Source organism: Vanacampus margaritifer, chromosome 15, assembly GCF_051991255.1.
Source record: "Vanacampus margaritifer isolate UIUO_Vmar chromosome 15, RoL_Vmar_1.0, whole genome shotgun sequence".
Lineage (NCBI taxonomy): Eukaryota > Metazoa > Chordata > Actinopteri > Syngnathiformes > Syngnathidae > Vanacampus > Vanacampus margaritifer.
Genome location: NC_135446.1, coordinates 5,482,045 through 5,496,191, shown reverse-complemented (window position 1 = coordinate 5,496,191; position 14,147 = coordinate 5,482,045). Strand labels below are relative to the sequence as shown.

General features: G+C 42.0%; 3 protein-coding genes across 3 annotated transcripts; 2 read left to right on the top strand and 1 right to left on the bottom strand.

The window, feature by feature from the left end:
- Positions 1–599: 599 nt before the first annotated feature.
- LOC144034918 (achaete-scute homolog 4-like) lies at positions 600–1,569 on the bottom strand. Its single transcript, XM_077544095.1, has 2 exons — positions 1,491–1,569; positions 600–1,418 (listed from the first exon to the last, which is right to left on the bottom strand). The coding sequence occupies exon 2, from the start codon at positions 1,406–1,408 to the stop codon at positions 947–949; it is 462 nt and encodes a 153-aa protein (XP_077400221.1). The 5' UTR covers positions 1,409–1,418; positions 1,491–1,569; the 3' UTR covers positions 600–946.
- Positions 1,570–2,206: 637 nt separating this feature from the next.
- prdm4 (PR domain containing 4) lies at positions 2,207–8,241 on the top strand. Its single transcript, XM_077545447.1, has 12 exons — positions 2,207–2,259; positions 2,554–2,614; positions 2,681–2,796; positions 2,870–3,058; positions 3,542–4,270; positions 4,341–4,490; positions 4,572–4,690; positions 4,808–4,893; positions 5,024–5,151; positions 6,309–6,803; positions 7,031–7,199; positions 7,279–8,241. The coding sequence occupies exons 3-12, from the start codon at positions 2,682–2,684 to the stop codon at positions 7,631–7,633; spliced, it is 2,535 nt and encodes an 844-aa protein (XP_077401573.1). The 5' UTR covers positions 2,207–2,259; positions 2,554–2,614; position 2,681; the 3' UTR covers positions 7,634–8,241.
- An 87-nt stretch (positions 8,242–8,328) lies between these two features.
- Positions 8,329–13,954, top strand: tmem209 (transmembrane protein 209). The gene is made up of 15 exons (XM_077544094.1): positions 8,329–8,440; positions 8,700–8,821; positions 8,970–9,028; positions 9,307–9,438; positions 9,529–9,752; positions 9,828–10,032; positions 10,207–10,382; positions 10,452–10,523; positions 10,611–10,707; positions 11,543–11,668; positions 11,736–11,833; positions 12,540–12,654; positions 12,732–12,829; positions 13,069–13,142; positions 13,282–13,954. Exons 1-15 carry the CDS (start codon positions 8,417–8,419, stop codon positions 13,334–13,336), a joined length of 1,677 nt encoding a protein of 558 aa, XP_077400220.1. The 5' UTR covers positions 8,329–8,416; the 3' UTR covers positions 13,337–13,954.
- Positions 13,955–14,147: the final 193 nt, after the last annotated feature.

Here is a 14,147-nt window from a genome sequence, read left to right as displayed (position 1 = left end):
ATGCTAATCATCTCAGTCGCGTTTTTTTACCCGTGTTATGGTAGTGGACTTGCGTTTGTTGTCGTAGCCTTTTATTAATCAGCCGACGAACAGCCAAGCACCCACTGGGTTGCCGGTCCGCCAAAGTTGTGGACAAGTATGAACCGGTCCGTGGTGAAAAAAAGGTTGGGGACCACTGCTGTATGTTACACACTGGCAGCATGCTGTGATTCAAGAGCAGAGGTGGGCATCCAGGGTCGGAGTCCTGCAGGTTTTGCATGTTGCCCTTCTCCAACACAGTTGATATATGATCAGCTCATCAGCAAGCTCTGCATAAGGCTGATAACGATCCTGTTGATTGGAATCAGCTTGTGTTGGAAGTGAGAAACCTCCAAAACCCGCAGGACTCCGATTGCCCACCTCTGTTCAAGAGTGTCAGAAATGCAAAATATTGCCTTTGCATTGACACATAATTCACATTTGTGTCTAAAAGTTAAGCTATTCAACTCATGTACTAACAATAGTAGCAATATTGAGCACTTGATGGATTATTTTTCGGGTTCTTCTTTCAAATGCTTGCAATGGTACAATGACTGGACTCTTCATTAAGCACAACTGAATTGTTTCCAAATGTGATAATGCAATTTTTATTTTTTTTAAAGTAATGTTGTATATGTGAAGTTTTATGTTTAGCACTTATAAGGGTGGATCAAATTATACTTAAATGCGTGCATGTATTTTTATTTGGCTTGCATATATAGGCTACCTGGCTTCCTTCCTTCCTGCAGGCCAGATTTAAAACTTACTTCCTTACCTGTTTAATATGATTTAGAATATTTGTTCTCGACTCAAATTATTTCCCCATTGTTCATAAATGCCCCCAAAAAGTTTTACACCTATACGTTTGGCCCAATACAGATGGAAAAACTAGTGTTTCATGTCCTCAATATAGAAGTATCCAATGTCTTTATTGGCATTTAAGCCTTTTGTGCCCATTCTCCAGTGGCATCCCTGCTACGTTCACGTCCAAAAGGCCCTGCAGATGTTTGATATAGTCGATGGCGGCCCGGAGTGTCTCCACCTTACTGAGCCTTTTGTCGTCAAACTCCCTCGGCAGGCGCTCCCGTAGGCGCGTGTAACCCTCGTTGACACAGCGTACCCTGTGACGCTCCCTCTCGTTCCTCTTGCGGATGAACGCGGGCTCCATCGAGTATTCACACACGCTCACCGGGCCGGGACACGGGTAATAGTGTAGTCCTCCGTATGAGAACTTGGGGCTGCGCTGGACCCGCTCCAGGTAAGCCGGCTCCAGGTGGAAGGAGGGCAGACCGACGTGGTGACGCGCACCCGTGATGTCCACGGAGAAGCAGTGGAGCGCCAGTTGGGGGATATATGGAATATGCTCCATCATGTCATTACGATAAGACATTTTTTTCTCCCTGAAAATAATTGTGATGAGACCATAACAATTGCAAATGTGTCATTGTTAACATTAAGTCGAAGCAACTTACCCTTTTTGTCACGCTTTAAACTCATCCCAAGTTTATTTTAAAATAATTGAAGAAAACTGTACAAAAGCCTCTTCTCGATGATGACTTGAGTCTGTGTGACAAAATATTGGCGCTTTTTCATGCCGCTGTGCGGTGGGTGTGATTTGTGAGGAGATCTGTAACCGTGATAACGTTTTCTTCTGTCTCTTGAAACTGCCAGACACATCTCACCATTACTATATTTTACTGTTATTGAATTGTTACAAAAGTAACACTTTTTTAAAATTGTAGTTTATGTCGTATTATGCTTTAAAAGGCAAGCCTGGCCCTTCAGTTAAGAACAGTATTATGTGGGATAGAGTGTTGCAGTGCTGCGTTTTTGGCACGGGGCGGCGGTGCAGATCCAGAGAGTAAATGGCAGCAGCGGAGCTGGCGCCCAGCGGCGCACTGTATAGGTTGGTTGAAAGGGAAAAATAAAGTTTGTGCTAAAACAACGAGAAAATGTCTGTTCAGTCTCTGTACCACGGTTAAGAGGTCACTGGACGTGGGAAGAGGAATTAACATGGCTTGCTTTACATATGCGTGGAAGTAAATGAATGTCATGTAGTCTAGTAACATTGAAAAAAAGTACAAATAAATGAAATAAAATAAAAACCTAAATTATGCGCACACGCAAGTGGATCTGACTAGGTTTAACTACACACGCGTCTGGCCAAAGTACTGTACTGGTTTTCATCACTGCGCATGCGTAGTAGAAGAGTCTACTGCTATGGCCCCTTTCAGGCGGAAGGTATTGTAGTGCTGGTTTGTTTGTGTGTTTTTGCGACTTTTTCCTCAAGATTCCGCTCTTTTTATTTTTTCAAACTAGGGGCTCACATTTACTCGTGACATTCGTGATATTTATCTATTCATTCTTTGAACCGTAACACAATGACCAATTTTCGGGACATAGGTGGCTATTCATCGAGAGCTAGGCTAACGCTCACTGAGCAGTGTAATAAACTACACTCGCTGGTTTCAGTATGCTCTGATTTGTAAAATAGTCATAATGGAGGTGGAAATAGTCATTTTTCTCACTTTACAGGTTCAGACATGTAAGCGCCCCCTTGCCTGGTTTACTGATGGAAAGAAATTGTTGATTTCAGGTAAGCTAATATTGTTAGCTAGGTGGGAAATGCAAGTTATGTGTCTCATAAGTACCAATCTTCTAGGATGAATGACATGAACCTGAGTCCAGTGGGCATGGACCAGCTGAGTGTGCCTTCAGTGAGTGCGAGCCACTTGGGTCTGGCCACCTCACCGCCACATAACACCATCCCCACCCCAGGTAGGCTAACATTAACCCCACTTTAGAATTTTATTTTATTTTTTTTTTAATTACGCTGTGTATTGTGTTGCAGGCATGCCAGTGGCCATCCCCAGCCTGGGTCCTTCCTTAGGTTCACTTCCCTCCGCTCTGTCCCTCATGCTGCCCATGGGCCCTCTTGGGGATAGAGGAGTCATGTGTGGCCTTCCGGATAGGAATTATTCCCTGCCACCTCCTCCTTACCCACACTTAGAGAGCAGCTACTTCCGACATATACTACCAGGTAAATAATCATTCTTCCCATTTAAAGGATACATAAATGAATAGACACCTAGGAATGAATACATAATGAGGAGTAAATATTGAAGTTGCTGCCTTTTATCCAAATTTCTTGTGCCATGCATGAATTGACGTATGTGATGGATTTCTTCCGTTCTTAAACATGTCGTTCTGCCTTTTTTTTCACTAAGCCACGATACATATGACTTTTCAGTATTAGTTTATTAGCTATTTCCATACAAAGGCAATTTTCAAATGTCATCAACATAAGTAAGCACTTAACCTACAAAAGGACAGAAAAAAAGTTTGTTTTGTATTTTCTATTCTTTAGTAATCAGAAATAAAACATTGCTTGGTTTCACCAAAAAGCAAGCCAGTTAAAAAATGTACTTGGTGAATATGCTCGTTGGCTTTTGACAAATACAAATGTCGACAGACAGTTAATCAAAAGATCTATTTGAGTCATATAATGTTTGTGTTGCTATAGGTATTTTGTCCTACTTGGCTGACCGCCCCCCACCTCAGTACATCCATCCTAGCAGCCTTAACATGGACGGGACCCTCTCTGTGGCCAGCAACAACCCCTCAGGTCTCGACCCTTACAGCGGAGCGGGCGGCCCACTGGAGCAGGGCCTGGTGCCCATGGACTCGAGACAAGTCGGCGGCCAAGGAGACCTCCACCAGACCGGCGCCCATGATTTGGACTCGACAGGATTAGCGATGGAGTCTCGCAACAGCAGCCCCATGTCCCCGGACAGGATGGGAGAGGAGCTGGCCTCCATGGACGGAGTCGGGGTAGTCCCGGTGTCCGGTGGCGGGAGCCAGCCCCTCACTGGGGTGGACTCTTCAGGTGGGGTCATGCCCCTGCATGGACCCCCTGTGCTGGAACTGATGGAGCCGGATCACATGGGGCGCCGCGTAGGCAATGCGGGTGGAGGAGGAGCAGGAGGACTCGGGGACCAGCTCCACCCGAATGGGGAGCTGAATCCCGGAGTTGTTAGCGTGGTGCTCACCAACTCCATGGCCGGGCAGGGCCAGCTGGGGCCTGTGTCTCTCCACGGGCACTCTGGGATGGGACTAGATTCAGTGAATGTCTCCCCCATCACCACGGAGGTATCGCTGGGTCCGGAAAACAACCTGGTGCTAGTCAACTCCAGTCTGCAACTGGAGGATTCAAGCCCCAACAAGGAGAGCATGGTTGCTGCTTACACGATTTGTAAGTGTCTTTGCAATTGATTTAAAAAGAGATTAAAAAATAAAAATAATTGAAACATGTTAAATGTCAGGGTGCACTCTGTGCGAGCGCTCGTATACCTCAGACTGTCCCGAGCACGGCCCGGTGACGTTCATCCAAGACGCGCCAATCCAAAGCCGGGCTCGCCTCTCCATCCCGCGTCCGCTTTGCCTTCGCATCTCCGTGGCAGACGAGCCGCTTGGTAATAGTACTGAATGGACACCAGCAGACTTGCACTGCACTGGCGTTGTGACAATCTGACTTTTCTTGTTGTTTACGTCAGGTGTTTTTGCACGGGACATCATCCCAGCGAGGACCTGCTTTGGACCGATGGTTGGACAGCACTGTAGCAATGTGGATCTCTCTGATTGGCCGGAAAAAGACACGCCTCAGATTTGGAAGGTTAGTTACCTGCAATTATTCCGAGGACATTCATGGCCTGGGTCAAATTGACTCGGAACATACTGAGTGTGCATGGAAAATAAACTGTATGTAAGAAAGAACACTTGATTTTGCCAGATGTACCACAACAACGTGCTGGAGTTCAACATTGTGACAGCAGATGAGAATGAATGCAACTGGATGATGTTTGTTCACAAGGCAAGGTATGAACATGCACTCTCAACTATTTCATCATTAAATTCCCCCCAAAAGAAAGAAAAAGTTTTTCATGTATTTTTTCCCCCGATAAAATGTAAATGTTTTTGTTTTTTTCTAATCTTTTTGTGCTTGTAGGAGCCGCGAAGAGCAAAACTTGGTTGCATACTCTGCCAATGGGAAGCTGTTCTTCTGCACCACCATGGAGATCCACCCCGACGAAGAGCTGCGCTTCTACTACAGCCGAGACTACTGCAGACTCATGGGTCAGAAATCTATTTATATACAGTTGAGCCCTGCATATTTGCAGTTCGGCATTCACAAATTCACCTATGCGCTCTTTTTTTTTTTTCCGGCAGAATGTACACTCTGATATTTGATGTTTTTGTGCTCAAGTTTGAGCCATGACAAATGGAAAAATATTGCTTTGGTGCCATCTTGTGCTCATGCTTGAACAGTATCTTGTTCTCTTCCCTTTATTGTTTTTATCTTTCTCTTGCATTTTTTCTTTCACTTTCCCTTTTTTAAAAATGTGTATTTCTATGTCTTGTATTCCTTTCCCTTTCTTATTCATTATTTTCTTTCTTTATTGCTTATTTTCTAGTGCCCAACTGAATGGCTATTTTGAAGCCGATGCAGATTCCAAAACTTTGCAGAATAAAATTCCAATAACTGATTAATTAAAATAAATAATAAAATGACTTATTTTTTGGTCGCTTAACAATAATAAAGATATGAATTACAGGTAGAGCATTTGGCTGTTTTACAGTATGTTGTCCTTTTCTATTTAAGTTTACAACAGAGAGAAGAATCGGCCAATTTTGTATTTATTTATTTTTTTGCCGTTTGTGGGGGGATGTTTGAATGTCATTATGTCTCTCGTGTGTTGTAATGTTAGTAGAAAATAGAATTTTGCCAATTTTAAAGGGATGCTTGACTCATTTATTCACTTTCAGCAGTAAAAAGTTCATATTTTGTCTAGAATTAATGTGATAGCTAAATTTTTTTTCATGTACAATTAATACATTTAAAAAGATGCTGCCGACTGAAAATGACATCACAGGTGCTCAAGAAACAGCTAACAACCAATCGCGGCTTTCCTGTTTTTTGTGTTTGGTCATGTGATGTTAGCAAACTGAGCCATGATTGGTCAGTACCAACTCCGAGCGCACGCGTCGTTTTCAGTCAAAAGCAAGTGGCAAAATGTGTTTTAAAAGGCATTAATTGTACATGGAAAATAATAAAATTATCAAATTAATTCTAGACAAAATATTATCTTTTTAATGATGAAAATGGCTGAATGAGCTAATATTATATCAAACGGTCAGGCCCTATTCCTTACTAACTACCTACTTACCGACCTACTCCCTTTACTTACTGTGCTGCTGCTGATATCGTACTGATCCCTCCGCCTTGTGTCCAGGTGTTCCTCCTTTACCCGAGACCCAACTCTGCCAGTGTGGCAAAGACTGCTCGTCTTTTTCGGACCTCAAGCCTCACATGAGCAACCCTGACCCCAGCCAACCTCCTCACAGCCACAGCCCGCCACAGCAGGACCACCAGCTTCAACAAGAGCAGCAGCAGCAGCCGCTTCCACAACCGGATGAGAAGCTCACCAACGGGACGTCGAGCTCTTCGTCCTCTCCGTGGCCCCAAACGGCAGGGCAGGCCAACGGGGACAACCTGAACGCCAATCAGAACTCAAGCACCGGCACCTCTAGAACAAACTCGAAAGGTCCCAGGCACCCGCGGGAAAAGAAATTCAAGTGCAGCATGTGCTCCAGGGCATTTATCACGTCCACCAAGCTCAACGTGCACTTCATGGGGCACGTTGGCATGAAGCCACACAAGTGTGAATACTGCAGCAAGGCCTTCAGTGATCCCAGCAACCTCAGGATGCACCTCAAAATACACACAGGTACAGACAACTTCAGTCATCACATCTGGTGTGCCTCACAGTTCTGGGTTCGAATCACAGTTCAAGCCTTCCTGTGTCGATGTTGTGTTCTCCCGAGACCATTTTAACTAAAATGAGCCATACATCTCCGAAGATGAATTTCATTTGCTGTACTAATGTACTATGATGAGATATTTTTATTACATATGTTTTAGTCACTGGCTGTTCTTCCCATCCGCCATAAACAGGTCAGAAGAACTATCGGTGCACCGTTTGCGAGAAGTCGTTCACGCAAAAGTCCCACGTGGCGTCACACATGCTCATCCACACGGGCGCAGAGAAACTCAAGTGCGACCTGTGCGAGCGGATGTTCATCCGAAAGCACGACCTGAATCAGCACATGTTCTCTCACACGCAGTACGTCTGGTATTTTCCATTTTATAACCACTGAATCTGATTTTTTTCTTGTATTTATCACTTTGTATTTACTTTGCAGTGAGCGTCGGATTCAGTGTCCCAAATGCAACAAGCACTTCCTGAAGCCCAACCACCTGAAGAAACACATGAACTCCCACGAGGGCCGCCGGGACTTTGTATGCGAGAAGTGCCACAAGGCCTTCCTCACCAAGTACCACCTCACGCGTCACCTCAAGATATGCAAGGGGCCGAAGGCGGAGCGCTCATCCCGGAAGGAGCGACACATGGATGAGGAGGAGGAGGAGGAGGATGAAGAGGAGGAAGAGGAAGCAGAGGATAGCGGGGGAAGAGGAGGAGAGAGACTTTTGGACTCGGGCAGGAGTGAAGACATTGGAGGATATAACTCTGAAAAGTCACTGTCACCGCCTCATTGACTGCAGTGTATCTTTAGTCATATTAATTTATTTACTGCCATACATTACACTGTTTACCTCTCATTTTTCAAACGTTTCTAAACCAAATGTTCCTTATTTTACATTCATATCGAATATCACAAACATATCAGCGCTGCTAAAAGACTTGTAACTTTTGACTTGTCTAGTTTTGGTTTAGATGCATAAAAGCTATCATTCTTTATCTGCCTTTGACTCATTTCAGTTCGTTAGTATTAATTTATTTCTTTAAAAAAAACATTATTCTTATCATTAAAATTTGTAACAGTAATGCTCTGTATTTATTAAAAGGTGTTTTTGTAATTAAAAAGTATGTCCAGCATTTTTAAGTGGAACACTTTGGGCACAATTTATGCATTGTAGAATCAAAACAATATATTTTATGACTAGGGAGGCATAATCCCGCAAAGTGTCATTACTGCAGACAAGAAGAATCAATAGGACGTCAAAAATGGATCTGGAGAGAAGACAAATGACAGAGGCAATGGCAAAGAATAAGATTTAGGTTAATAGAAATATTGGGAAAAACAGTCAATGCTTTTAATTGTACTGTATAGGTTTCTAATGGCAATAAAAGTTTCTTGGTAGTAGCTGAGGATATTATTTATTTATTTATATCCGGCATACTTGGACCACAAGAAAAAAAAAGTGGCGTTCGAGAAACCCGGAAGAGTATAGTTCTGCTTCCGGGTGGGAATACAAAAATACCATACCGACATGAAGCGATTCAAGTGACCCGCAAGCAGTTCGTAACGTCAGCGTACTATGAATGCTTATATGCACTATACGGTATTTTTGCAAACCGTTTTTTTTGTGTTAAACAATTGTAAAATAACGTAACTTAACACCTCACGTTAAACCTGTTTATGTTTGCGAATGAATTGTTTGTCACCGGGCTAACTTAAGCTACGTTAGCAGCTCTGCTAGCATTAGAACACGAGCCCTGATATTATGTCGCTCTTTATTTTTCTTTTTACAATTACTGTGTAAAGGATAAAACCTCCTTTTTTGGTGCCTCAATTTGATGAAGATGTTTACCCCACCGAAGGAGGGGGTGCCCAGCATGATTGACAAGGCGCTGAGGATAAGGAGGGAGGAACACGCTCGTCAGGTGGTCCTCGCCTGGGCTGTTCTCAACGTGTCCTTGGCTGGCATGATTTACACTGAAATGTAAGTTTATTTCACCACACTTTTAGATCACTTAGATTGAATTATTTTCCATCATTCATAACGCTTCATTCATTGTATGTGAGATAAACACTCACTGGACAGACACTAATAATGATTATGTATAGTAATAATACAACTTCTAATTTAGGTCTGCAAAATTGTTAAGCCGATACTACAACATCACCTACTGGCCTATTTGGTACATTGGTGAGTATCTTCTGCTTCAGCTGCTTGTTTACTTTCAAACTTAGCTTGTAGCAGACGTGTGTGATGTCATGCATACTATAATCATGACGTCTCAGGTGAGATTCAGTCTCTTCTAGAAATGGAAAAAATGTTTTGTTGGATAGTTATGACTGTACAGTATTATTGTTAATGTTTAATGTTATGTGTTCTGTAAGCGGCTGCAGCTGTTTGAAAGCGCTGCAAAGACTTGACTTGAGTTGACATTTGCTGACAAAAGTGTTCTTCTCTTCGCATCGCAGAACTGGCACTGGCCTCGCTTTTCAGCCTCAATGCTCTTTTTGATTTCTGGAAATATTTTAAGTACACTATGGCTCCATCCACCATCGCTGTATCCCCACAACAACATCAGCTCCTGGGGCTGAGAAACACAAGTGAGTCTTGAATTAGCTTGACTCTTCTTAAAGATAAAGAATACTGTACCGGCTTGAACTGAACCTGTTACATTGTCTATCCTCTTGCAGGTATTCAGGCTTCTCCTCCCCAGAAGCCAGACAAAAAGGAAACCCCCGTTCCGATGGAGTCATCCCCCTTGCAGGGCCAGAGCGTACTGAGTTTCAGCCCGTCTCGTTCTGCCACCGCCAGCCCTAAGTTCTCTCCGAGCTGTGTGGCAGGCTACAGCCCATCTCTTACTAACACAACCACTCCAAGTAGTGGCGCTTATTCGCCCTCGGTGGTTTTTGGGAAGGTACATTCTTAACATCATATAAAATTTACTGTACTTACTACTGATATTCACAGTTTGTTTATTTTTTCTTTTCAGGTGATGGGCTACAGTCCATCCTCTGGTTCCCCACCGTACCCGAGCAGCATTGGGACGCCGGAAAGCTCCGTCTTGAGGGCTCGTTACCGTACGTCGCCCTCTGTGTTTAACTCACCCGGAAGTGAGGAGGATTACATGGAGGATCTGAAAAGCCTCGAGCGATTTCTGCGTACGGAGGAGGAGAAGAGCCACCGCAGTCAATTTGGTGCAATTCAATAATTTTTTCAAATTTTATTCTTTAAAAAAATAAATGAAAATTGGATGATTTTTTTTTTGGCCAACTTATTTATTTTAAACACATGTGCGCTGTTTTGCCAAACAGTTCCAGGTGTGTATGTATACACACTCACTGTTCTAATTCTTTATTTCTCCCCATTAGGGAGTCCAGAATCTGTCTCCCCGAGTCACAGTCCGACATTTTGGAACTACAACCGCTCAGTGGGGGACTACGCGCAGAGCCTGAGGAAGTTCCTGTATCAGCCCGCCTGCCGCTCCCAGGCGCCATCTGCCCACAAGGATGAAATGGACCCGGGTTCCAAACAGGCTGCTGAGGAGGTCAATAAGATGTGTATGATTTGTATATCCGTGGCATTAAAAATACCACGTTGATTTCATTTCTCGTAGGTGTGGGCGAGGATCACATCCAGCCGCCCTGTTGTGGACCGCATCGACGGCTGGACAGCAAAACTTCGAAATGTGATTATCGAACTCATCACAACAAATAAATTAACTCAATTTTTACTCTGTGTTAAAATAAGCAAGATGTTATTTGTGCTTTCACAGTGGATTAGTGACACCATCTTGGTCCCCCTGGTCAAAGAAATGGACTCGGTCAACACTCAGCTCAGGAGGATGGGCTGCCCTGAGCTCCAGATAGGAGGTAAACATGTCAGGAAAATCATATGAAATATTACATCAAATTGACTTGGCCTTTGTCGTCGCATCACCTCATATATCTGATAAATTCATAAAATTAGCCAATTATTTTTTTTAGATTATACTTATAAAGGCAGATTCCCACATGCCAACTAATATAAACAGGTTAAAGTCAGGGTGGGCAAACTTTTATTTTTAAAACAGACACATCGGTTATGCCATTCAGAGATACAGTAAAAGTGTAAATAAAATATAAAATAATTGTTCACTCTAATTTCAACTGATATTTATAATTTTGAAAAAGTCCAATAAGTGAAATTGTTAATTTTGTACTATTTTTTAAATGTTATTACTCACAATGAATCAATTACACAATTTTTAAATGAAAAAAATGGGTGGTGGGTGGGGGGGTGATTAGTACATGTTTACTTTGTGGTAGCTAAGGCTGTTTGAAAGCGCTATATAAATAAAGATGACTTGAGTTGAAATTTTTCACGTCATCTTTATTTATATATGCAACGCTTTCAAACAGCCGCAGCTGTCACGAAGCACTTAAAAAATATTTACCATAATACAATCATAACAAACATGTTGTGATTACATGTATATAAACGTCCTAAATGTTGTTTTTGTCGTAGTTTGTTCCTCCAATACGTGAGTGGCTCAAACCCGAGATGAATTCCTTGTGTGGTGTTACATACTTAACCAATGTTGATTCTGATTCTATCTTAGGCCAACAGATAATGTAAATGCTTGGTGGGCCGGATTCAAGAATCGTAACCTCATGATCTCCACCACAAGAGCTCAATGGACCAAATTTTCCTCTTTTCTTCCACCAGAGGCCAGCATTAGCAGCCTTAAACAGGCCGCCGTGATGAAAGCAACATCTATTCCTACTTTGAACTCCATGGTCCAGTACCTCGACATCACTCCCAATCAGGAATATCTGGTGGATCGCATAAAAGGTCAGTTTGTATGTGGAAAATGATCCCTGATACGAACCAACGTTTTCTTGTGTTTTGGAATTGGCAGAGCTGGCACACAGTGGCTGCATGAGCTCCTACCGGTGGAATCGAGGGGGTGATTTGAAGAACCGCAAGTGGGACACGGACCTCCCCACAGATTGTGCTGTGAGTACAATCTAGACACAAACACACACACACCGCTGAAAGCAGGGCTAGCCAAAATAAAGCCTAGTGTGGGAGAAATTGTTTTATTTTAGTCATTAACTCATTAACTGGCAGCAATTTTCATTGAAGCAACCCCATTCTCTCCCGGCTGTTTTACTGGATTTTGACAGATTTTGCAAGGCCCACAGAATATTGTCTTCTTTTTCTATAAAACAAGGAACCTACTAAAAGAAAGAATCTCTTCTTTCATCAGGAATTTTTTTTTTATATCTGTTTCCGTTTTGCAGCAATTAGCAAGCTAAGTTTCATCATTATTCACAAATCTGTTGAAAACACTGGGGAAAAAATATTTTTCTGACACCCTGCTTTCTCTTATCTTGTGTCAAATGTCATTTTTTTAGTATATTCCGTGGGCCACTGACAAAGATATATATTGTGCCACGAATGGCCCCCAAATGACCACTATACTGTTGTGTTATTTACCTTGGTCCACGCAAATTTTAAATAGCAAAAGTCCTCCTGTAATATTTGTTATGATAATTTAGAGGATTTTTCTTATTCTATTATCATAAACTACTTATTATACATTTATTATTGTTTTTCTGTGACCCATCTGTCCATTTCTAAAATTCAAAGCCAAAGGTTAGCCCATTTCTGTTTTAACCACTAGGTCTTGCTCACCTCACCTTGTGTATCCCCACTTTAGATCCTCATGCATATATTTTGCACCTACCTGGACTCCAGACTTCCTCCTCACCCTAAATATCCAGACGGGAAGACGTTCACCTCGCAGCACTTCAGCCACAACCCGGACAAACCTGGTGAGTGCCCACTACAAGCGCACACATACATCAAACAAAGCATCTCCAAAGAGTGTTTCTCTTTTGTCCTCGTCCAGATGTGACCAAGGAGAATCTCTTCTGCATCCACCAGAATTGCACCACACCACCTCACTACCAGCTTATCTATCAGGGACACATCTTCAGTCTGCCCAAGGTGACGCAACACAAACAGCAGCTGATTTTCAAAATAATGCGTGTAATTTGTTCTATCCACAAACTCCAGCATTTGCATCTCAAATGGAAACGCCAGTGATCCATTCCAGCTATCAAAAAAAAAAATCAATGTATTTTAAATAACAAAACCAGCACTTTATAGTATTGTGCTGTATAAAACATACAATAGTAACATAATACAAGGAAACGTAAAGAAACTCACTTATAGTTCTGTTACAGGGCAGGAACAACTTGTTTCATACAATTCTTATGTTCCTCTACGTCATTAAGACCAAGGAGTCAGGAATGCTGGGGTGAGTCTTTTTATTTGATTTATTGTTTACGTAGCGGTATTTGAAAAATGTGTGTCTTTTTTCACAACAAGAAAAAAACACTAAGGAAGGTGCAAATTGACCTTTTTTATTGACCAAGTGCTGTGTGATCCTTATCCAGGCGTGTAAACCTCGGCCTTTCCGGTGTGAACATTCTGTGGATTTTTGAAGTCTGACTTGTCAAGGTTCACAATCGACAATTTTCGAGTGGATTTCTTTCCTCATCCTCCCATCAAGTCGACTTTTTTATTGCAGCAGCAGAAAAACAGAACTCAGATACGCATAGAAGACATCATCGAAGACGTCATTGTATTAGCATGGAGAACATGTCAAACAGTTAAAAACGCAACAAACAAAAAACATAATTTCTCATTTTGAGAAAGTATTAAATGAACCTCAAATTAGGCTCTAGAGTGTTTAAGGGCTCAATCCTCATTTGGTTGAATGTAAATGTAATGTAAAGGTATGCTTGTGGTTCTCTGGGGTGTCAGTGTGGTGTGTTTGATAGCTTATATATTATTATATTACATATTCAGCAAATGGTATGTTTTGTATTTTCTTCAGCTCCAATGGCATTCTGTTTGTTTCTTTAAAAAAACGCAGCATGAACAAATGAACACCACTTGGAAGTCCACGTTAACTGAATGTAACATCACTCTTTTCAAATGAACTTTGAATGCGATTAACATTGTGTGGCTGTTTTTTTTTTTTTAATAGGAATTTTAGCAATGTATGAATTAATGCTGATATTTTACACCTAGGATTTGTAAACTAATAAAACATTTTTTACTCAAGTTTCTTTGTGACCGCTTGATGTCACTGTTCACATACTTTTTCTTTTTTTTTTTTTTTAACCTTGCTATCGTTTGATGCAGTGCAGATGCACAACTTGAGGTGATTCATTGTTGTGCCTCAAATCCAAACGAGATGGTAAGAAGTAATGAAACTGTTGGTAAAAATGGCATGTTTAACGCGAAGATGATAAAT